This window comes from Blennius ocellaris (genome assembly GCF_963422515.1).
Source record: "Blennius ocellaris genome assembly, chromosome: 11".
Taxonomy (NCBI): domain Eukaryota; kingdom Metazoa; phylum Chordata; class Actinopteri; order Blenniiformes; family Blenniidae; genus Blennius; species Blennius ocellaris.
This window is the reverse complement of record NC_137660.1, coordinates 13,973,369-13,998,680: the sequence shown is the minus strand read 5'-3', so window position 1 is coordinate 13,998,680 and position 25,312 is coordinate 13,973,369. Positions and strand designations below refer to the sequence as shown.

The following is a 25,312-nucleotide window of genomic DNA, read 5'->3' as shown; positions in this document are numbered from 1 at the left end:
GGTGTTCTCCTTCCTCCTGTGCATCACAGACAAGGCTAACGCTGTCATAAAATATGATGTACTGCTTTGAGAGTTGCTGCATCATCTCCCCATCACCCAGGGACTAATTTACTGTCCTTCTTCCTCATGTCCTCATAGCCAAGGTCAAGTCGAAGTGTGCGCCGACGTTCTTCGCCTGCGCCAATGGCGTCCACTGCATCATCGGACGCTTCCGCTGCAACGGCTTCAGCGACTGTCCTGACGGGAGCGACGAGGAAAACTGCAGTAAGTCTCACACCCACAAACGCAGACCGTAATGGTAATCAGTTCCTCGCCAGCTTCATCAGAAATCACAGTCTTTCCCATTATGCACAGTCCACCAATCATCAGTTATTAGGTTGAGTATTATTCAAAATGTATTTTATGTGCATCAAAATGTATTTCGAGTTGAGGTCCTGGAAAATTCAAGTGAAATATTTAAGTCCAATAATGGACTTCATCAACTTTTATTATAAAGCAGTATTTTACTCTCATTATATACTGTTTCACCATCCAGGGTTATTTTTTTTGTTCTTTTCTTAACTTTCTTCTGATCCAGCTTTTACAAGCCTGAGAGAGAAGAGAAACCTTCATACAGACAATAAAGTAGTAACAGAATTAGGATTGTAGAGTTCAGAAATATGATCTAGTCGAAAATGCAACTGAGTGCATTATTGGAAATGTTGGCTTAGGCGTTTTTGGACTAAAGAATGAAAGCTTTCTGTTGGCTTCCAACAGCTTTTCAGTTTGTCTGTAATGAAAGTGCCATCCTAAGTCGTTAAACTGTTCGACAACCCCTCCCTTTGAACTGAATTGATCTTTCAGCAATGAATCACAAGTCAATTAGTTTGTTGATGGAAATTAATTAAAAAGAACACCGAGTGCCAGTTGATATACATCTTGAACACTGAAGGTAGAAAAAGGGAACAATTCCATCGATAGAATTCACATAGTTGTTTTGCACATCTGCAGTCTGTCCTCTCTTCTTTCAATGTCTTTCCCCCCTAACTTTCTTTATCGTATTCCACTACCAATGAATAAATCAAAACTCACGCCATACATTTAAACTCCTGCTGTTAGAAGCAAGAAAGTAATTTGTTAACAGAAATCAAACCTCTGCGTTATTATGGCTGCTGGAATACTGAATTAGAGGGTTCATATTGATTTCCCAGATGCCACAACACGACGTGTGGTTGTCCAAAGTACCGAGCAGTTGCTGTTCCTGCTCTTTTGGCATTTTCTCATCAGGGGGTGCAACAGTACATCACGGATTTTCAATAAACTCTGTTCTCTGTATTCTCCTTTCTCACATCAATCACTTGCATGTCCTCCTTCAGTGTACCGATGAACGTCCTCACTGGACTTCCTGTTCTCCTCTTGCCTGGCAGCTCCATCCTCAGCATCCCCTTCATGACCGAACCATCTCAGTCCCCACTTCCCCATCAAACTCTTCTCCAAGGCTACTTCAGATTTCAGATTTCAACAAGAATAAAGATTTTTTTTTTGTAAGAATTTGTCCAATGCTCTTGTTTCTTTGCTGATGCCTCAAACTTTACTCATAATTATATCAGTTGTAAAGTATAATTGGTACAAGCAGTGATTTGTGGGGGGGGGCTTTTCTCACCACTTTCAGTCGTTTCGTATGACATGTAAATTGTTATTATATGAAACCTCTTCACAACGATAGATATGTTGTCAGCCCTGTTTTACTGAACTGAGGAAATGCCTGGAGTAGTTTTTGCCATCAGACTTATAGTTTGTTCTTGTCTGACTCCTTCACAGCCTTCCCAGTGGGAAATGTGAATCAAGCCGATCCCTGTCCATTGTCAGAAGCGGTGTTCCTCGCCTGCAGGGCCCCATGCTCACAAATCTAATCTCCCCATTTGAATAGAGCTTTGCTCCATGCTCCCAGCCCATACTGCGTCACAACTGTGTAATTGTCTGGATCTTCTCACAAGATAATTACGTCTCATTTTGTTGAGGCAGAACAAAGACCAAAACCGAAACATGTGCTAAAAAGGAGTGGCAGTGCTTTGCAGGATTCCAAGTGTTTTGAAAAGTTTGAAATGTTGTTTTTTTTTTTTACCCTTTAATGTTTTGATTTTGTCAGATTCCGCTTTTTTTAAGGTTTCATTTTGTGAAAACTCACAACATTTTTCATCAAATCAAAGGATTGCAGATGGGACAGGATCAACAAGTATCGCAAACCGACTTCTAACAAATTGCACAAGGATGTTAATAAAGTCTCTTTTAAAAAAAGGAAATCAGAAGACACTCACAGATGAGCTTCTTGTTCTCACGTGCTGTCACGTTGACTAGTGAAACATTTTTGCAGTAATCCTGGGTGACCTTTGACCTCTGCCCTGTGTCATCCACAGCAGGCAACCCGCTGGTGTGCTCGGAGGCTCGCTTCAAGTGTCGAAATGGTCGCTGTGTAGACCGCAGCTTCTTGTGCAATGGACAGGACAACTGTCAGGACAACAGCGATGAGGAACTCTGCCTGACTACTGCAGGTAAACTATTAAGTGAAAGGTCATCGAGGCAAAAGATCCAGACTTTTTTTTTTTATATAGTGGTTCAAGGTGCTGGGCTACCTATCTCAACTAAACTCAAAACACAGAATTCACAGGGGGAGAAAATTTTATGAAACCCGAATTACATTCATGAGCACATTCAACTACTGCAACAGAGACTTGTCAGAGGACACGTTATATCCATACAACAACAAAAAACAACCTGTTATCTCTGCAATACAGTATAGATGTGAAACTTACAGGCCATTCCAGGACACGACTTTGGCTTAGTCTTATAAAAAGCTATATGACAACATTTAAAGTATAAGTGCTGAGCCCTAATTGAACTACAGTGTGGTGAAAACTTTCATCACTACCTCCAGATGGAAGGACCACGTGTCCACCAAAACAAACTAATAATGGTTAATGTTCATGAACTCTTCAATAAACACAGCATATATTTCATGAAGAACAATGAATAAAATTAGTATCTCACTCATGCGTCAACACCAGGGTTTTCCTCCTGAGAGGTGCTTGACTCCAAGTGAAAAAAGTGAATGTTTTCACATGAGCTAACAATCAATTAACGTGAAGATAACAAATGGCACTCCCTTTTTACATGTACTATAATTACACAGCCCCAAGACCGTCACCTAGATGATCATCTTTTCTAGAGAGATGAGAGAGAGTGATTAGTCCCACACGGTGCCTGCGATTCAGTCGGCTCAAAATACCTGCAGAAACACAAGTAAGTGTTCGATGACTTAAATTAATTCTTCCAGTCTTGTCATAACCAATAGGCTCTGTGTCTGCCTTTGCTTCATTAGCTTGACTCCGTATACACCCGCAACAACAACACAAAGCATTGGAAGGGTTGCAACTATCGTCATGCTGTTTGTTGTACTTTATCTGGCCAAAATTGTCTCGAGTTATTGGCAGTAAACTTTGCAGCAGATTTCCCAACAGGTGGAAGCTGGTGGATACACTATTGAAATGACGATAGTGGGTTTGGGGTATATTCTGTCACTCAATATGTCACATCATCAGATATCTCTGGAGACATTTCTTTAGAAATGCACTCCACAGTCTGCGGTTTATAAAGATGCTGCAGAGCTGCTGACAGATAGAACTTTACACCAAACAAGACATAGACCGCTCCACCATTCCTATTTAATACCGAGGCACACATCCCAGCGTCATTAGCTTAACGTTTGATGATATTGTGCTGACTCGCATTGTAACGCAGATAGCAGTTTTGATCCCTGATAGTGAGTCCGATGCCTTCCAGTATAGAATGTCATATTCACTGGCAGCTACCATATATATCGGAAATGCCATTCTCATTCTGCTGGCATGACTGTCAGCCACTGTCAACACTTCAGCTGTGCCTCCACTAGCAAACTGTCCAACTCTGATGTACATGTAACCTCAGGCAAGCAAATGTAGACAGTTTCTTCCCCGACATTGGGGGAAAAAAAACTAAACTGTCCTCCGGTTGAGGTGCAGCTGTCACGTTGATTTATGCTGGAAGATAAAAGTCTGTGAGAAATGCAAAATAAAACAGAAATGATTCAACTTAATAAAAAAAAAAAAAAAAAAAAAAAAAGAAATGACAGTACCCCGTCAGCATCTATAGGCTGCAAGACAGTAATGTTATTACCAGCAAGGAGAGGAGCAAACTCAGCAGAAACTTCCCTGAAACTCCAGAGACAAAACATGCCTGATAAACAGGGGTGGGAGCGCTGTGGTCGTAACTCAGTAGACTTGAAATGATCAACGCAGTAAATCGAGGTGAAAGTTTTCGGCGCTACTTATTCTTTGTTAAGTTTTCATTGGGCTGTGAAAAACGACCCTCATAACTGACTAAATGCAGAATCGAGTCATAACTGCAGAATTTGTTTTTATGCTTCTTATAATTAGTCTACTAATGGAATACCTCTCCGATCTAAATTTAATAAGCTGTCGTTAGTCAACTTTTTTTTTTTTTTTGTATGAACTTAATTAGTAAAACAGAAGGAGCGAACCCATTATTTCCTCGGTGAGCTTGCTGGAGAGAAATTAAGGTTAGTCCATCCATAATTACAAGCCCATCCTTCTCTACACTCTATCTCAGTGCAGAGGCACAGAATGCTGAGCAGAAATGTGTTGTGATGCACAAATATGGATTGATATCTGTGCCCACTGCACTCCATTTCCTCATTGACAAGTGAACAATACCAACTCCAGTGTGAGGCGGCAGACAGTAGCTCTGTATCGTTGTAGAATCTGGGGCTCAGAAAGCAGCTTTTAAAACGAATACTAGAAACTAAAGCGATCAAAGGCTACTGCAGGCGACTGCCGGCAAAAAAAAAAAAAAAATCTAATAAAATCAAGATAACTATTCTTTCATCTTTAAAAAATGATTCGCTGATAAGTACTTGTCTCTTTTTTATCTTTTTTTCTTAATTTTCTCCCGCAGTATATACAGTGGAAAACTTTATCTGTGTTTTTCTACTCTGGCACATAATACCATAAAACGCTCATGTACTTCTGTACAAGTGCAGTGAAAATACACCGAGTGGTTTATGATACATAGTACTGCGGGTCCTAAGTGCAATTTTTAAACTCTATTTCTTAAAAAGAAAAAAACAACTTTCCTTGAGGCAGTTTTATGAAAAAAAGATCTGCTATGGTTGACTGAGAGGTTTGACAGAGTGTCTACAGGTGATGGAGTACCCACTTTTATCTTTTTCTTATCATAAAAATGCCTGCATTTTCCAGCTGAGCTATTTGCACATTTTCAATTCAACTTGTGTTCTCATCTGAGTCTATTTGGATGTGCCGTTGTCATTAGATTCCTAAAGAGTTCTTGTCAGCACATATTCCATTGTAGTGTTTGTATGTGTGGAGCTCAGATGTTGTGAGTATTAACCTGGATCGCGGCGCTCTTCACCTTCATTTTTGGAGAATCAAATCAAGTTGGACTGCCAAATCTCAACATTTCTTTTAATCATCCTAGTGTTTTTGTAAATACAGTAAGAAAAGTTTTTTTTCACACAACATTAAGTAAAAATGTTGAGAAGTTCTTCGTGTGACAATGAAAAAAAACACAAGAAACAAATAACAGAACAATAGTGAGCCACAATACACTGAGTGTAAGCTGCACTGCAGTTTGACTCTTTGCATTCCTCATGCATGCACACACATTCAGACATACGTGCACGTTTTTACTTGCCTCGCATTCATGTTCTGACTCACTATAATAAGCACAGACCTGCAGGTGACAGATAAGGTATACAATATCTGCTCTGAGCTACCTGAGCAGAGCATCTTCTTCCTTGCTTTCTCTTCATCCTTTCCCTTCAATTCATCTTCCTCTACTCACAATTACATCCGCCTATGTTTCCACATTTGCCTCCTATTTGAACAGTCGAGTAAGAGATCAGCCAGCTGTGTGTCAGTGGACAGATCATTACTGTGTTTATAGGTTTTTTTAATGCTGCCCTAAAGGTGTCAGGCAATAAAAATTGCAGAGGCAACACCAAGCTGTTGTTTTTTTGGTTTTTTTTTCTTCTTTTAATGCCTCCAGTGTTTCTATTTCCCATCAGAGTTGTTTGAAACAATGAAGCACAGTTAGGCGCTGACAGAAAAACGGAGCGCTGCTCTTACTGTTTATTGTTTTATTTTAGGGGTAATTGATTTTTTCAAATAGCAGAGAGGTGGTAAAGTGGCAGACGGTCCTCTGTAACAATGCACAATCTTCAGTAAATGCATTGGTGCAATCATCGCGCCGTGAGATAAAAGGAGTGGGATGGGACAACTGTAATGGATATCTGAGATAAAGGAATGCGAAGTGCACCACATAAACATAATATAGTGAACCAGAAATGGAGTCGCGGGAAGCAATGAATAGCAATGGGCAGGAAGATGAAGGTAAGCAAAGAGACACAGGTGATTTGGCAGAGAAAAGCCGGGATTTGGATGGAAGTGAGTGAGGGGTAGTGATAAGCAGGAGGGGATGAGAGCTGCATCCATCTCAAGTCAAGCCTCGAGGCCGAGGAGGTAACTCTGAAAACAAGAGACGACATGAAAGCTAGTTTTGCAAAGCTGTGCTTCTCTTTGCACCCACCGGTCCTCCAGTCTGCTTATATGAGGGGATGGAGAGTGGAACAAGAGAATTCATGCTTGCCCCTGCAACGAATTGTTGTCGGAAAAACTGCCGCGGGGCAAACAGGACTTAGCCAGATGCTGGCGGAGCTTTCTCCGAGAACAACAGAGCCACTCAGCGTGTGCGTGAGTGCATGAATGCACAAATACGCAATCAGGTCAGGAGTCACAGTATATCAAACAGAAGTTGTCCTGCATGTTTAATTGCACTACAGAACAGCACAGGCTTTGTGAAGGTCACTGACAAAAGTAAAGACCAGAGCCGACAAGTCTTGGAACATGGTTGAGAAACCTCTAAGAAGAGGTCAAGAAAAGTAATTGATTCAAAACACTCACATCAGCGTCTCTCATTACGCATTAATTAACACGAGCCGACAACGGGTATTAGACAGTGCGGAGACTGTGAAAGAGTGTGATTGTGATAAATGCTAAAACCTCCTCTATCTCAAAGAAGCTCCAGCTTGTCGTTTTTTTTCGTTAAGTGAAGCTTAGATGAGAGAAAAAGTATGGGAGTGAAGCGAAGGGTAAAGGATGTGAAGGTGGGAATAGCGGGCCAGGGGATGGTTTGAGAGCTTCAAAAGCTCTCTGCTGTCTTTGTGTGTTTTTGAAGATAAGGCATGCTTTGTATAGTCTGCAGCATCAAAGGATTGTGTTTTGTTGTTGTGTTCTTCGACGTAAAAACTTGGTGAAGTTGCGGTAACGCAGCATTAGGTTCCATGACGTGCTGCTGCTCTACACATAACACGTGGAAGGTTTCTAGTCGATGCAACTTTAACTCCTGCATCCACTAGTCTTACTATTGGTTTTCTTTAATATTAGGGCATTATGTGGTCGATTAAATCCTTAAATTCTTCAAGTCCGTACACATGCTTTGATTCACATTAAAAGCCTCAAAGCTTGAAGGGCATTTCGTCCTTTAAACAGAAGGGAAGAGTCGATGCACAATGGTTCAGAAATTTTGAAATTCAGAACACATCCTAGAATACATTTACATTGTTTGGTGCATAATGCCATCTACATGAGATTTACATTGCATTACATTGTAAACTAAATTATTTATAGTCTTTTGACTCAAGGGTCTCTTGCATCACTTTTAGAACAAAAGAATTGCACCCATGGGTGAGTCTTTGTTTTCATAGTGCCTTGTTGTGTTGTGCAGTTAGCATATTTTGTTATTTTCAGACCCTTATAGAGATGAGCAAATCCTAAACCAACCAAAAATGTATACACATCCCAGGAAGCACAATTGTCACTACATTGTTCTTTAATGTTTCATTGGTGACTTTACAAGTGACCCCATCAAGCTAATGATTGGCCTGCATGTCCTCAGAGAGCCGTCAGTCAGAATGAGACCTTGGGCACCAAGCTGACATGTAACATTAGGTTGGTACATGACTTTACTGTCAAAATGTTGGCAGCTGACTTCACCCCTGACCCTGATTGATTTAATGAAAGTCAACCCACCCATTAAACAAAAAGCAAGATCTGCATTATTGTAGCGCTATGGTTATCTTAATGAAAATGACTGTGTATAATTAAACCTGCTGGTTTCCGTCGTGTTTTCTGATAAGCTTCTTATTTTGCAAAACTTTTCACAGTGCCTGTCAGGGGAAATTGTCATATTGCATAAATACCTGTCCAATTAAAGTGCAAGTGTGTCAGTGAGCTCTAATTTGACCACCATATGCACTCCTCCACAGACTCCCCTATCTGCAACCATAGGCACACGTGCTCAGACTCTTTCTTCTATTCTAACAATGATCTCAGATCCACTAACTCCCTCTGTCCCTGACCATATGCACATCCACAGATTTGTGTTATCCTTAATCTTGTTGAAATTTAGATATTTTACTTCACAGGGATTGCTACACATCTCAAGGCTGCCTATATCCTCCACAATAACCACACATCCAGAGACTCCCTGAATCCCCACCAACAGTCCAATAAGCAGTTGTAACATTCTAGTTTGTGTAGTGAGCGCACACTCTGAGAAGTAAAATCCCTTATTTTAAACTCCAGGGAAACTCCCCTCCCACAGAGGGTAATCTGCAGCTTTATATTTGCTATATCCTCCTAAGGCTTTGTAAGAACTCCTCGATAGATTCACTAGTACTGCATCCGCTGTTTTGCATTAGAGCTATGCATTCAACAACCTGCCTTCTCAGCTCCACCATTTGCAGAGCCAATAAAGAGCCGTAACTCAGCCCGGGCTGCACATACAGTGACTGCGTGCTGACACCCAGCAGTAACTCCTGCCCTCCATTAGCGTTGCCAACAAAATGGACATTAATATGTTGTGTCAGTGTAACATGTAAAGAACAATGAATGTCAGAATGATTAAAAATCCCTCAGCCTGTATTTAATGTTGGTATCTTTTAGCTTGCTAATGGCTTTTCGCACATCCCCACATTGATTTCTGCCAAACTTAGGCCCCAAAGAATATAGACACTGTAGATTAAAATGACAAGTTAATCCATGTGCAATTTTTGCTATTGTGACGAGACCCACACTGAGATGTTGGTCGGCTCATGTCCTTCGTCAGCAGCGCTCAAGAGAGCTGGCAGAAAGAGAAAAGGTGTGGGAGGGAGCGTGAAATGGTGTAGGGGAATAGAATGGCAGTAGACTGAGGTGTAGGAGTGGAATGTAATAGTGCCAGTTTATCAGAGCCAACGCACACTTGACAGGCACAAATAGGGAGGGGGTTGCACATGTCACCACCCATGGATAGGAAACACTGGAAAAGTTTCAGGTTTTTTGCTTTTCGTGGCCTCACGCATGTTCACAAAGCAGTGCTCGGGGCTGGCGGCTGCCGCAGTCCAAGCAGTTGGCGAGAAGCTTCGAGCTGCTGCTGGCAGCGTTGAATTGACGGGGTGAAGCTTCCTGTTTCATTTATTTGTATTGCAGATAAAATTGTTCTTGACTTGTACAGTTGTAGAGGGCATATTCTTATGGAGACAAAGTATACCGTGTACGTGTAGTCACATGACGTCAATTCCATCTTTGTTAGTGTGTGTGGGTGTGTCGGGGGGGGGGGGGGGGGGGCTCAGGACCAGTTAGCCGTTACTCATCAAGCTTCTGTAAGTAAACAACCTTTCTTTTCTTACAAGAATCCTCATTCAGTCTCTATGGTGATGCTGGTCAAGTGACGACCTGCACCCACAGACAAGCGGAGGAATTTCCCTCCAACAATAGACCTACTGTTGCTTTTCAGAAGAGTTGTGCTGTTTTATATGAAAGGCATAAAACATTAGACTTGCTGATAACTTTGTTTTTTATTAGCTTTATATTTTAACCAGCTTTTGATGACTTTGATGTTTTTAATGTCCTTTTATGTTATTCCTTGTGATGCACTTTGGGCTGCATTTTCAGTTTGAAGTTATCAATATGCAGTTTTTTATTTTTATTTTGATGGTTTAGTGTTTCGTGAATGTGTCATCACATTAGTAGTGAGACAAGATGGTATATGACAGAGTAAAAAATGGTTGATATGAAGGCTCCCAAAATAAAACTTTTACTCTTCTCTCATTTAGGATGAATAATCAAATTATTGTGATTAACTTGAGTGCAATTTAAGCTAATACAGCAAGTGCTTTGAATTGAATTATAGAAAAGGCCCAGACTTTTAGGAGGAGCCAAGTCTACTGTGAAACCTCCCTCACTGGTAGTTACAGCTATAAGAACTAATGTACCAGATAATTTGTCTCGATTAACTGCAGATGTGTCCCTCAACAGAAAGAAGGGAAGAAATAGGACACAAGAGACCAAGAAGAGGGTGGGGTAAAATGTATGTTATTTTATACTATAAGTGTTTGATGGGAGTGCAATCAGTGCAGAGTTGTATGGAAGTGCACACAAGATTGTTTTGTGAACAGGTCCCAGTTCCAAAGATTTGGGATGATATGTACATAAAAAAATGATACTATTTGTAATGCCAATTTGACAATGTCCATATATTGTCATTAATGCACAGGTGGTACGAAGTGAACCCACATAGACCCGATAAACGGAATTCCTAATCACTGTTCTCATAGTAGAGGATGAAACATAATGTGTTTTCCAACAGAAAGCTGTACATTTCTCCCATTTTGTTCCTGTCCCGTTTCCTGGCCCAGTGAGAACCATTTACCCTCCCCCTACCTGTGGCCTCCTCTGTGACCTCTGCCCTCTGATATATGCAGCCTGTGCCCAACTACTGCCACCAAGTGTCCAAATCCTGCAACAACTGAAACTATTTGAATACGCTAACTAATCTGCCAATAACAAATGGCTCATACACAATTATTTTCTCTTCTTTTGAGTCTATTCCACACACGAAAGATAAGGGGCAACACTAAAAATTTAATCTTTCATAAAAATATTACTTAAAACTCAGTTTTGTGTCTCCTCCAAACGAATCAAATAGGATTCTGCATTGATTGTTTTGTTTGTATATACACAGTGTTAATAAGAAACAAGGGCACAGACAAAGCACAGCAGCAACAGTGTTAGGTGCATGAAAAAGAGACAGCGAAGCTTAATACAGCATAGCTACTGTATGTCTGGTGTGGAGTGTATTCAACGCTGCTGTGCTCTAGATACAAAGGATGTCGGGAGCCTACTTCATGCCAAGTGGTTATATTACCTTATTTCTTAAATTAATGGCAGCGACACTTCTCATAAAAGTTGGGACCAGAGCCTTTGCTTCTAAACCCATCAATCTTCCACACCACTTCATCCAACTTTCAGTCACAAGACGCTGGAGAGGATCTCGAGGTGGAGGCAGGGTGTACCCTGGACAGGCCAGCAGTCCATCACAGCCCAGATACACAGTGTCCAATGTGTGACCCCACTTCTGTAAACTATAACAAAATTAAGGCAAGTTTAATCCTGCCCTAAGTGCCTCAGATATGTGGGCTTTTCCAGTTCAAGGGGTGTTTTTTTTTTTTAACAGTAGAAAATGTTTGATATCCCACACAGACATTGAAATTGATGGAGGAATGTGTGCAGTTTGTCATATTCTGGAGTCCCCCCCCCCCCCCCCCTCCCCCCATGCTGTCACATTCAATGCTATTGTACAAGTTTTAAAATAATAATGCTTTCTAAAGGGCTGGCTGAGGACTGGTTGGCCTGTAATTTGAATGGTATCACACAGAGTCTGACTGCCTGGGATAGGTCACTTTAATTATGCAGTAGTGTTGGGTTTTTGTGTGGTTGCTAAGTTCTGGTTCCAGGTGGTGTATTTTTCCACTTGAGGTCTTTGTACTGTGAGAGTATTCTTCTAATGTATTCACATTTATTCTAAAGGAGACAAAATAAGTTCTCTGTGACGGGGTCATATTGCAGAAGGGTCAAACAACAGCCACTGAATTGTGAGCTGAATTGCAATCAGTGGGTCTGATTCTGAAATATTCGATATTTAAAGTGATAGTAAAAAAAGAAAACGTGAAAACCCAAAATAAGACAAAAAACAAGGCCATTAACTCACTGATTTATGCTTCTGCGAGCATCGCATTTGCATTCAAGTGTTTTAATCCTGGCCTCGACTGTCGTGTTTCCCTGCTCCATCGACACTTGGCTTGAAAGACGGGCCCCTCGGTGGCCCCTCAGCACACACTCGCAGGTTGGCTGACAGCAGAAAAGGAGCTGAGATCACCGTGTAAAGTATGTGGCACTTGAATGAGACCCTCTCTATCCCTCTCTTGATACTTTTCTCCTCTTAATCTCTGCATTTGAAATCATTTACAGTATCTTTGACAATACACCATTTTCTTCTGAAGCAAAAGCGGGCTTGCCTGGTGCATTGTGTGTGCTTCATGGATGCCTGCAGGGCCATTAAAAATATAATCTCTTCAGATTTTCTTTTCTTCATTTTGAATTAATGTCTAAATTTACCACTTTTTTTGGAGCTTAGTTCTTTTTTGCCCATCAGTAGTGGAAAATGCTGCTTTTGCATTTTTAAACCACATTAATTTGAGTTGAAGACTAGAGAGAAGAGGTACACCGAATAGAATTTCTTTCTCTTTAATAGCTTTTATGAAAGTAGGAGAAATGTAGATATCATACTTTACGTAGATGGTTATGTGCCCAGAGCTCAATTTAATTTCTCTGCACTATTTTTTTTCTCTTTTTTTTTTTTTTTTTTTAAACCTTATTATCTTTTCTCGAGGCATGTCTAATGCACCCATCCGCAAGTAGCAGAGTCACTTAGTAGCGTTATAACTCCTGCCTGCTCTAGTAAATCATAGTGTTAAGTCAGAAACGGACTCCCAGTGTTGCTATGCCGAAGAGGTTTGGGTAACGTGATAAAAAAAAATTGCTGTAACTGAAAGACAAATCGGGAGTAAACACTGGCAGCCGGTGTTTCATTGCAGGTTATCATTAGAAGTGGATGTCTTAATACCCCTCATTTAGGCTCCGAAATCACTATGTCAAACTCTCCTGTTGTTTGCTTTTATTTGGCTCTTGGTTCATGAAAAAGATCTTAAATTGCTGATTGCTGTAAAAATGTTTGTGTGATTCCACGGTGAGCATTTATTTAACGAACAGCCTCATAGTAACTGATCTGGCATTAATTACTCAATGGCATCAACATCCAGTTTGCAGCCATCGTGAGTAAAAGCACATCTTGAGTGATGCATTAGGGGCCAGTCAGCTCTCACTGTAATAGGCTGGGCAATTTCCTGTAAATGTGTTGTCTGCCAGTGCCGTAAGGGGGAATTCTCCTATAATACAGTTGCGCAGGAGGTATTACTCTACAGACATAGAGCCCAGCCAATTACTGAGCCGTGATAGGCTGCAGATGTGTGTCTGGATGATGGTATAGGTGAGTATGACTTGGAGATGTGGGCATTCATGTATACATTTGGCTTCAATGTATCCATCAGGGGAAGGCAAAATAAGGGGGGGGGGGGGGGGTAAAGTGCAACAGAGGAAAAAAGCAGAGTGCCCCAGAGAGAGAAAGAAGGAATTGCATGTCAGAGAGTGTGAGAAAATAGAAATGTGAGAGGAGATGGTAAAAGAAGGCGAGGGGGTAGAAGATGGGAAGAAAAAGGAGCAAAATGTGAGTGTGAAGACGACGAAGCGGAAGAGGGGAGGAAAGCACGGGGGAGAGAGTGACAGAGAGCAAGAGGGAAGCTGATGGAGATGAGGGATTAGGGAGAGTGGCAAAGCCATTGAGGAAAAAATATAAAACCCTCTGGATTCATTGTATGGAGAAACGGGGAATCAAGGGATAGGACAAAGAGGCAGACGGAGTGAGAGAGCTGGAAACTGTAAATGGGGAAGGGGTCATGGGTGCTGGTTGAGAGTGGGAAAAAAACATCAAGGGCCGTTAAGAGAGGAGCTGAGCGGGGGGGAAAAGATGAGAAAGCACGCAGGAAACAAGGTATCTGCAGAAATGGGAATAAACAGGCAGGAACCTGAGAGGCAGGTGCAGGAAGCAAAAGGTAAGAGCAGAACAGAGGGAAGCGCTGGGGAAAGAGAAACAACAGAGTGAATGATCAGGATGAGTGGATTGAAGACAAAGAGTGGTGGTGTGGGATTGAAACAAAGCAGGTGAGACAAAAAGAGAGAAGGTGAGGATGAAAACAACAAATGAAATGGAAAGCAGGATTTGAATCACGACAGGAAAGTCAGGGGACCAGAGAAAAACCAGGCAGTGGGTCATTTTGAAGGGGGTCATTTTGAAACACAGAGATTGAATAGGGGGCCCAGATTAGTCCCTGTATGCAACAGTGGTCTCATTCATAGTAATTACTGAGATTCACCACCGTCTTTCTCCAAAGCTGTCTTTCCTTCTTATTATCCCCCACCCTTCTTTCTGCCTGACTCATTCTGCTCATGTACCATTAGACTCCCATCAACATTTCTCAGTTTTGGCATTCGGCGCCTATCTCCAACCTTTTCTCATCACTTCTTTTTACAATTTCACCACCTCCTGCCCCACTGTCTTGACTCCTCTCATCATACGCTTTCTACTCTCGCCTTTGTTCTCTGCTCCAGCTTCCGCTGGCAGTCTGGGGTCACTTTGTTCACATGCACAAGGCTTAAATTGAATAGTTGAAATGATAATGCTTCTCTGTTTCTGCAGTATTTTTTTCCATCTCCTCTATCAACTATTTCTCTTTTAGTTTCCTCTCGTTGTTCCTTCTCTACCCTTTTCCTATTGTTGATCCCCCATTGTTCGATATTGCCTGGAGCTCATATACGTGCCACAGACATGTTGAAAACCTTGCTGGAGGATGGAGGAGAGAAAAGAAACATGCGGTATAGTGAACAATGGGAGCTTCACTAAAGCAGCTTTAGCAGAAATAAATGTGCTCACAGGACGTGTGCGAGTGTGCAAATCTGCTTATACATGTGTGAGCAGTTTGATAATTACAGGATATCGTTTCGAGAGAGGTGTTGCATTGATGAGCAATGAGTCTGTCACACCCTGCCTGTTTACAAGGTTTGTTACAGGAAGTCTACTCGTCCCAGAGAATTGGCCGGTCTCCACTTGTCAGCTCCAGAAACATTAGTTGGTTTTGTTTTGTCCGCGTATAAGGCCACTTAACTGTCATGCCCACCACTTGTTGGAGCAATTGCACAGAAGAAAAGAAAAATAATCCACTGAAGCTATGCACAACCACATTTAATCACAGCCTTGCGCCAAACGACAGCTGCTTGTAGTGCTAACTTGCCAAGCTCAGGGTAGTTTGACTTTTAGAGTTTTTATTCTGGCCTGAGACCATGATGCCAATCGTTATGACAGAATGACCTTCGTCATTCAAGGTGAAGACTTCAGAAAATTAATAGAATTTGTTAGATTCCAAGGACAACTTTTAAATGCCGAACTATAAATTGTGCGGAATCTCCGATCCAGAAACATCCTGGGTTGTTACAGTAGATGACTTTCTAGTGACATTCAGGATTCAGGACCCACACACTAAACATTTTGCTTGTTTTTATGTCCTATGCTTTTCAACGTGCTAAATTCAAACTGCAAGTCTTGAAGGAAATAGAAATGACAAAACAAGTCCCTTTGGATTTCTGCTCTGCGACTCATACATCATAGTGGGAATATCTGTGGTTCAGATTTGGGCTTGGGGGCCTTTTCCTTTTTGCACTGTTTACATGTTCTCAGTGTGGATTTTTCCCTTGGCACTCCAGATTCCTCCCAGTCAAAAACCATGTGCGAGGTTAATTGGTAACTCTGAACTGCCCATAAGTGCAGACGTGAGGCGTGATTGTCTTTCTCTCTGTGTTCGCTCTGTGATGAGCTGGTGACCAGTCCGGGGTCTTCCAGGACCTTCAACCCCAAGTTAAAGTATTATAGAAGATGGATGAATGGAGCCCCTTTGGAAGTAGTATGCTACATGCATTTTAAATCATCAGTCCTACTACCTTTCAGGAGGGAGGCTTCGACAAAAGCACCAAGGACACACAGGTTTTAATATTTTGTGACCTTTACACTTCATTGAGTACTCATCACCATCTGAGCACCATTTTGCATCAGACAGACGATGACTTTTAGGTGAGCATGACAACTAGTAGTTATGAAATCATTCTCTAGACTTCTAGTAGATTTCAAAATAACTCACCATGGTGATCATGGATTTTGATGACTATAATTTGCAATAGTTGCATAATGCAGACACCATCTTGGTTCTTGCCTGAGATAAATTTTCCTTTTGTGTTAATTTTTTAAAGAGGAAAATAAAGTGACCATGTCTTTTTAGATAATCCTTATCGGGCAATCTCATCAGAGACATTTTCATATCCAAGAAGATGCATGGAGTGCTGCATGTATAGCAAAATTCAATATGTATACTCTTTTGCTTTGTAACTTTTGAAAAGTCAATTCTACAGATTTTCATTTGCAGTTTGATTAAAAAGGTTTTTTATGACATTTAAAATGACTTGATAGATATGTAGATTGATGATTTCATTCAAATTGTTAGTGGATAGCAGCCAGCAATCACATTCCTGTCCTCTTAACTTGAATTCACAGTTTACAGTCATAGTAAATCTTGATGTGGTGTGATAAGAGGTGAATATGCAATAAGGCCTTTGAAAGGTTTGTTGGTTTAATGTCGGAGTAGAAATAAGAAGACAAAACTTTTGTTTGCATTAGTTTTCTTTATTTTATGCATATTTTTTATTTTCCTTAAGTATTTATGCTTTACCTCCACTTCCGTACACTAATCTTAAATCTGTGGAGGCCTGCAAAGATAAGTACTGAACAACAACCACCTACCAGAAGCAGCTAGCATGAGGTTACCGAAACGGAGTGAGATTTCTGCCCTCCCTGAGCAACTCTCACATAACTGTCACCTATGCCTCTGACTCTACCTCGCAAACGTTTTCTTTTTCAACTGAACAACTATTATATGTACAAAATGTTTAACTCCTCAAATGAGACATGTAGCTAAACTTTGGATATAGTACACACAGGTTATCGGCTCCATATCTGTCACACAGGGGATTTCACAGTGAAATAACAGAGGCTTCTTACCTTTCTAATTGTAAAATACTTTTTTACATTTGCTTTGTAGCCACTCACCTGTTTCATCACAGGATATGCAGAGTACATTTAGGTTTATTCCTGTAGTGAGACTTTAAAGGGAGGCTTTTCTTTAACAGTTTCTCACAGCTTTGACAGTCTCCTGCAAAACATTTCATGACTGCGGCTGTACCAAAACAATTCTAACTTAACTGTGAATTTCTTTGCTTATTTTCAATCCACTTGTAATTTCTCTTCAGAATGTCTGTGAATGTACTATTTATAAAAAGCAGGAGTCATTTGCACACAATACCCATGTAGGCAGGTGACCTGGAGGAAGGTGGCATTTATTCTCACCCACATTTCTTTCTGAAGATAGAAATGTACTGATACTGGCTGCTCTTTGGGCATGTGTTGCTTAAGGTGATCATTCAGTGGGAGTTATTCAGTCCGTTCATTATGTGGTTGAGGATCTTGTTTTTTCGAACATATCCATTTGTGCCACAGAGACAAAATGTACTTTACCTTTGGAGGGAGGTCTTGCACTGTGTATTATTTACTGCATGTCTCAAAGCGTTTGAACTGGGTGAACCAAATGGACGTGGTCATTTGTTTTTAAAGATGTATGAAGATGAGGAGGAGGGCTGTCTAAATACCAACTCTAACTATGAAATGTATTGATCGATTCAAGGATCAAACACCTGTTGTGAAATTTGCCGTTAGGCTCCTTGTTAGAAAACAGCAAGTTGTGCAAAAAGTGCTGAAACATTGAACAGTTGGGCATGTGCATTCTAAAGTTCTGAGAAAGTCACATTATGTTCACCTGTATCGTTGTAGTGTATTTTAGGTTCATTCTGACATTTCACTCAAAAGCCAAATATCCCTAATGTTTTGTGAGCATCTCTCAAAAAAAGCTTGTTTATTGCATGGTTTTAACAATCAAGTTGAAGGTATACATTCATGACCTACTCACATTTGTATACGTTCCAATGCAATACAACTGTTCTGCATATTATTCAGTCATTCTTCATTCAGAATTTCTCATCGACCCCTCTCAAGTTGTTCCATGGCCAGGTTTGTGCCATTGCCTGATATGGCCTTTTTCTTTGTTTTCACTTTGTATTGTATTTGTCCTTAAAATCCCCCCTAAGTAACGTGCACGTGCACAAAGGAAATAAATGTAATTCTTGCCGGGAGGAAAACTCAATGACATGAGTGACTCAGCTCAAGGTGAAAAATGTATAAGTCCAAACTAAAGCAAAAAGTGTTTGAAAAACCCAATTGCTTTTTTTTTTTTTTTTATTTGCTATTACTTTCGAGTTTCAGAGTGACTAATGCTGACCACGACATATCTAAATATATTCTCTGTAGCCCAGTAGACACATATTACCTCTGAGAGTAGCTTTAGCATGCAGTGCTGAAGTGGGGCACAGCTTCAGGCTTGCTCCTACTTTTGGTTCTTGTAATTGCGTCGGTGCAAGTTGGGCCTTGGCACACTCACCATCCCCAGCATGCTTCATGATCATCCTCCCGAACACAGTATCATACTACTCCCCCAGGCTATGGATGATGCAAAGCTGGAAGCTGCATTATTAATTAGACGGGCACGAAGTTGACTCAGTTGCACAGTGCACCGCAGCTTGATGTGTGGTCTGTCTCGGCTGCGGTTGTGTGGGCGACTGATTGTGTTTCTGCGTTCCAGAAATAAATGGTTGCATGCCTGAGCTCGGTGCTGATGGATGGGATCATCAGTGAATGCGCCATATTTCAAAAGCATTAATTACAGGGATGAAAGAAATGCATGTATGAGTGCAAGGATGGGCATCAATTACCGGGGAAATAGTGCAGCTGTGCAGGTTAACGTGCACCACGGCTGCCGACGCGGAGGAACGTATTAAAGTCGATGTCGAGCTCGCCTCAGTCCTGCTGAGAGGAAAATCAACTGGCCTCGAGAAATGGGGATTGATATGAGCTGCGAGGCAAACACATCACGGAGAGAGGATCAAAACTCATATTAACTGATCTTTTAGTAATCAAACAGGAAAAGGATGCTGTCAATAAACATGAGAAGAGAAACTCAATGCAGTGAAGAAACAGTTACGGGAGCTAAAGATATTGACTGGAAATCTTTCACATTTCCAAGGTTAAGCTCACACGGAATCCCTTGGCTTCAACTTCGCCAATAAGCCTGAGGCCCTTTGTACATACAGACGCATACTGTTTAATATACAACACGATTATGAGCAGGTACTTTAATTGGCTGTGAAACATTAACTTTTTACCCCTCAGTGAGGTTGGAAGTCTTTGTGTTTTTGTTTGTTTTTTAATGAAAATGAAGCATCTTTAATAGGTATGATCCTGCGAGCTAATTTCCCTGTCAACTAAACAAAAATTATAGCTAGAAATAGCCAACTGGCAAGGTAGATGAAAAGATTTAAGCGGATTTTGTAGTTATGTATTAAAAACATTGTCTCCGAAAATATTGTTATGATTTGATGCTCTAAATCGCAATCTTCTACAATCAGATTGCAAACTGTGCCGAAGTATGAAGCACTCTGTGCTCTGTATTACACCAGAGGTCAGCATTTTGCATCATATTAGGTCATATTGAGGCTCAGCGTGTTTTTCATTAACTTCCGAAAGCCTTTGCCTTCAACATAGTTAAGTTCAAGAATATCTCATGATGACTGGTTATCTTCAAAGAGAAAACATGTTCACATCTCCTGGGTTAATATTGTGAAATTGTCCTGATTGTAGCTCTTTATTGACACTATAAGCAGAAGCCGTCGCTCCGTCCCATTAATATCCACATGCTTAAAGTGATAATTGGAGAGTTCGCATGACTTAAGCAGCCTTGTTACATTAAACAAAATGGTTTAACCAACTAATATTTTCCGACTAATGAAGACAAGGACATATAATCATTTCTCCAACTCATCGAGCCCAGCTCTACACTAACTAGCAGGGTATGGGGCTCCGGTGACAATATTCACTTTACAATTTGTGGACCATTTCTTTCTATCTTATCGAGAAGGTGTCATTCAGCTATTTCCAACTTTGCACTTCACCTGAAGTGCAATAATGGGAGGAGAAGAGGGGAAGCTGTGAAAATGAGAAGAACTGAAATGCTGCATAAAACACACAGACAGGGGTGACATACTTTATGATGAAGCAAATCAGAGTTCAGCACTCCCCCCACACCCCATTATCTCATTTTCAACCACTTAGCCTCTCATTGTTCTTGCAAACTCGTGTGTATGATCAGCCTCCTTCAAGGCTCCACCTTCCTCCATATGTAAAAAGGTCAGTCACTTCTCTCAGCGAATGCTTTTGGGCCAGCCTTATCTATTATCTACCAGCTCTCCCCCCCCCCCCCCCCCCCAACATCCCATGTTTCGTCAACTCCTGGCGCTCGAAGCAAATGTGTATGACCAGCACAAGTGACCATCATGCTTCATTTCTTATCAGTCAGACAGAAGCCATTGATTCCGCTGCAGCTCAATAGAGAGATATGAACTGGAGCCGTGGAAATTCAGCGATGGGCTGCGTCGTTATGTTGTCTGACTTTGATAAAACGGACTGGGGCTCCTTATGTTCCCACAAGCCTGCCCAGACCTATTGTTAGAGGAGATGGGATTAAATGGTGCAATAGGCATCAGGGACCTTTGCTCTGTTTCTCAACCATGAGGGAAAAAAGGACAGGAAGCCAAAAAATATCTGTTAATGTAGGTCGGCACCGATGTTTTATATGTGTGATTGTCTGCAAAGTATGTTTTCGGTGTGAGCATTCTTGTGTGTCTAATTTTCCATTACTGTCTTTGTGTACATACAGTGTAAATATGAAGGCGTCTGTGTCACTGCTGGGTTTTATCCAACCAGGTTGGATGCCAGACCCTAGTTTTGCCTCCTTGCACCTTTCTTCTCCCTCTCTGAGCTCAGACGTATTGGAGCATAGCCTGGCAGGATAAATTGGGTCTGTCGGGTGGGGAGGCGGATAGGGGGGGAGGTGGGGCTTTTCACAGTAGCTTTAACAAGCTTGAGCTGTCTGTCCATGCTGGCCTTTGGCCCTGTACGACCTGTATTCTGAGAAACAAACAGGAAAAAGACTGTGAACACAGTTTGTTAACACAGGAGTTTGTGTTGTGTGTTTGTTTTGTTTTATAGTTGTGCTAACTTAAGCACTTCACATGCAAAATAATGTGCCAGTTAACTTCACGTTGCACTGAACTTTGCTTTACAATGTCTTAAATTGTTGCCACGATGAAATAGAAATCCAGGGTGAAAAAAAATTCATGGGTCTCTTTACATTTAAGTTACTGTAATCCTGTCTGTGTAAGAATGATTTCTGAATGACTATGGGAACGGGAGATAAGAATCTTTACAATTTCAAAGTTACCATGAGGAATACAAAGCCTGTGTGCTCATGCATTTTCTTGTGTGAGTTTGTGACAGTATGTTTTTCTTGAGTGCACGGCTGAACCTGTTTCTGTTTGTTACTGTAAAAGCATTTGTGTTGCCGCTGTTGAAGTCTATTTTTATTATTGAGAGCCGACAGCAGCCGCACATCATGGTTTTTAAATCGCCATACAATCAGCAGCCATTTAACCAGCATTAACGTTGGTTATAAATCTGCCAGCCACCGGAGTACTTTGAGACAGATGCTGCAGGTGAGCACCTGAGTGGCAGCCTGAGCGAGATTGATGCCTTAACCCCCACTTATATGATCAATAAATTGGACATCTACACTGCAAAATAGCTCATTCAACTTTAACCAAGGAGCAGTAGCCATTCAAAGCAGCATGTTCATGGTGGGGCAGCTCCCTTTGGAGTGTCAAAAGATCCCCAGCTCCAGGCTTTTTGACAAGGTTGGTATCCGTGATAACTGCCAGTTTTTACCAAAGGACAACACCAGTGTTTTGCAGGTTATAGACATTTACATTAATAACCACTGCCCATTTTTGCGAGCAAAGCATATTTTAGATTGATTTTCTAACAAAGAATATGTATTATCTATTTGTGCAGGCAGGAATGTTGTGGCATTCTGCTGCTGAAAAAAAACTGATTTTAACAAAAAAGAAATGTGACCTGCCTTTTTCACTGCCTATAACACATATCTCCTGACGAAACATGCTGATGGCCTAAAGGTCAAGATCCTTATTGCATTATTGTTACTGCAAGATTGAGTTCCACCTGAGGACAATTCTGTTAGTTCTTCTGTCCCGTTGGATTGGAATACTGGATAGATAGATAGATAGATAGATAGATAGATAGATAGATAGATAGATAGATAGATAGATAGATAGATAGATAGATAGATAGATAGATAGATAGATAGATAGATAGATAGATAGATAGATAGATAGATAGATAGATAGATAGATAGATAGATAGATAGATAGATAGATAGATAGATAGATAGATAGATAGATAGATAGATAGATAGATAGATAGATAGATAGATAGATAGATAGATAGATAGATAGATAGATAGATAGATAGATAGATAGATAGATAGATAGATAGATAGATAGATAGATAGATAGATAGATAGATAGATAGATAGATAGATAGACAGACAGACAGACAGACAGACAGACAGACAGACAGACAGACAGACAGACAGACAGACAGACAGACAGACAGACAGACAGACATTTTGCAGCCTTCACTTCATATAAAGTCGGTAATCCTTTCATTCATAGCTGTTGATGACAAGTAGACCTCTGGAGGCTTTGAAGAGTTACAAAATAATTTTGACTGACAGCAAAGCTTGCATTAATGGTGAAAAGAACAAAAGACTGGAGATTGAGAGAGACATAAGAATGTGGAAACAGTGGCATGGATAAAAATGAGAAGAATGAGAATAGACACGATGTGAGCGCACTAAGCAGTCCTCACTGCTGTACTACCCGGTTATTAAAAGACTAGTCCTGTTACAGTACAAACACTGCTTCTGCTGCCAAACTCGCATTAATTGGCCCTAGTTTTAAACAGTCGTCCTCCCCTCATTGTGTTTGTCTCCAAAATAGCAGTTTCTCTACAGAAAAGTTTGATAGCATCATTTGCTAATGAACTAACACTCATCCAGCCTTTCAGGGTTATACAGGTGTCGTTCACCCTCTCAGCAGACCTAGAAATCGAGCTGAATGGTAATAGAAATCTGCAGCAAAGCCATTGGTGTTTATTTTAAATGCTGTTTTGATGTTTAAGGATGTTCTTATTAAATATGTATGCAGCTTCCCCCTGTCCTCCAAGCATACACTGCCAATAAACATGAAGTATTTTTGTATGCGTTTAAATTCACAGCAGTTGGTGGTTCGGGCATTATTGATTTTAACAAATAGTTGTATCTGTAGGTTTTATTTTTGTGGCAGGAATATGTTTTATTCATTACATTTTATAGCTAAATGGATCTTATATACATGCTATTTCTCTTTCTCTGAACCTGTCAGCATTCAAACCCCAATAGACTGTTGTCCAGTATCAGCCGTACATGTCTTGTACGGCTGATACTGTAAAAGAATATCTATACATTCTGCAGTTTATGATAATCTGTAAAAAAACAAATGCAGATATGATCACTGCACATGATCGCAGGCTAGGATAGAGCCTTATCACTGGTGTGTGCAAGTATGAAGCATGTGTTAGTTTTGCCTTTCGTCCACTCTCAGACCAGTGACCACTCTCTCCACTCACACCTTTTGGCCCCAAAACACAGTTGCCATGGAGACCGTGCCCATCAGGTTTGATGGGACAGGCTTGTAGTCAAAGCCTCTCAACGATCTTGAGCAACCTCTCACCCTGCTCATTCTTCTTTTGCTTCCAGGAGGAAAAAAATAGCCTCCTCTTCACAATCACGGCCCTCTCCTGAGAGGTCTTCTTTAAAAAGAAAAAAAAAAGAAAGAAAGAAAAAGGGGGAGAGCTCTCATGACTGAACCTCTGTTGAAACTTAGGTTACAGAAAAGGATGCAGCGACAGCGCCTAATGAGCCTGGTTTTCAGCATTTTTTCTGTAAGATACCCTTTTAAACTATTTTTTTTATTCAATCAAGTACCCCATGCCGAGATCAAAGCATTTTCACATCATAAGCCAGTTTAAAGAGTTAGATTGCAACATCGTTTCATCAGTGTAAGATACATAATAATTTTTTTTAATCACTTAGTTTGTGGCAAATCATTTTGTTGTATAAATTAATTAGAAGATGTTTTTATGGTTACACTGAATCCAATCAATTGTACAAGTTTGACTGACAGCTTTGTACCCTCTCAGCAATGTTGTGGTGGTAGGCTGAATGCAACAGTCACACTCACCAACAACTGATAAACAAAACATTCAAATGGCTTCACGAATTTCACCGTAACATCACAGTATATTCATTATAACAGTGGTTCCCAACCTTTTTTGACCAGTGTACCCCTTGAGCTGGTTTCCATGTGAAAAGTACCCCCTCTCTCGTGTGTGATTATTCGCCTTAATGTGTACTTATATTTAACCCTTTGTCTTTCTATCCAACTGCTCATTTAAATAAAACAATTATTGTGAGTGTAAAAACATACCTTTTAATGAGACACTTGCGCTTGCTTGTCTTTCATAAGTCTTTCATAATTCCTTTTTTCACTGGGCTCCCCTGTGCCTGCGTCCGAGGCGACGGTAGCAGTAGCGGTAGCTGGACGTTTACTCCTGCCTAGCCATGCATCCATGTTTACAGTCAGTATGCAGCTAGAGTTAGCTAGCTTTGCGAATCGTGCGCGCCCGCAGCAAGAACGTGAACCTTTTTTTTTTTTTTTTAAAGCGCGCCACTTTATAGTCTTTTCATGTTATGTGCATTGTAGTGTTACAATCACTGTGGACGAACTGCTACTCATGGAAAATAAACGTATGGCCTTACTAAAATTCATGATATAATACAATATAATATAGTATAATTTTTTTTTTTGTGTGTGGATACTGTAGGCTAATTTATAATCTTTCTGCGTACCCCCTGCAATACCCTCGTGTACCCCTAGGGGTCCGTGTACCCCCGGTTGGGAATCACTGCATTATAAGGCACCTCTTAAACATGTGCTTGCTTGTGTTTGTCCATCCTGAAGTCTGTTATCCAAAGTGCATGCACACGTCACACAAATTCAATCTGTTTGTTTTGTTTGCACCAGGATGTCATTGTTCGCGCATT

At 40.8% G+C, this 25,312-nt stretch overlaps 1 protein-coding gene across 1 annotated transcript in view; it reads left to right on the top strand.

The window, feature by feature from the left end:
* The window catches only part of ldlrad3 (low density lipoprotein receptor class A domain containing 3), an 84,830-nt gene that overhangs the window by 43,317 nt on the left and 16,201 nt on the right, over positions 1-25,312 (top strand). The window contains exons 3-4 of the mRNA XM_080505220.1: positions 139-264; positions 2,397-2,531. Of these exons, the coding sequence (XP_080361346.1) occupies positions 139-264; positions 2,397-2,531 (261 nt within the window). The remainder of the gene's footprint in view (positions 1-138; positions 265-2,396; positions 2,532-25,312) is intronic.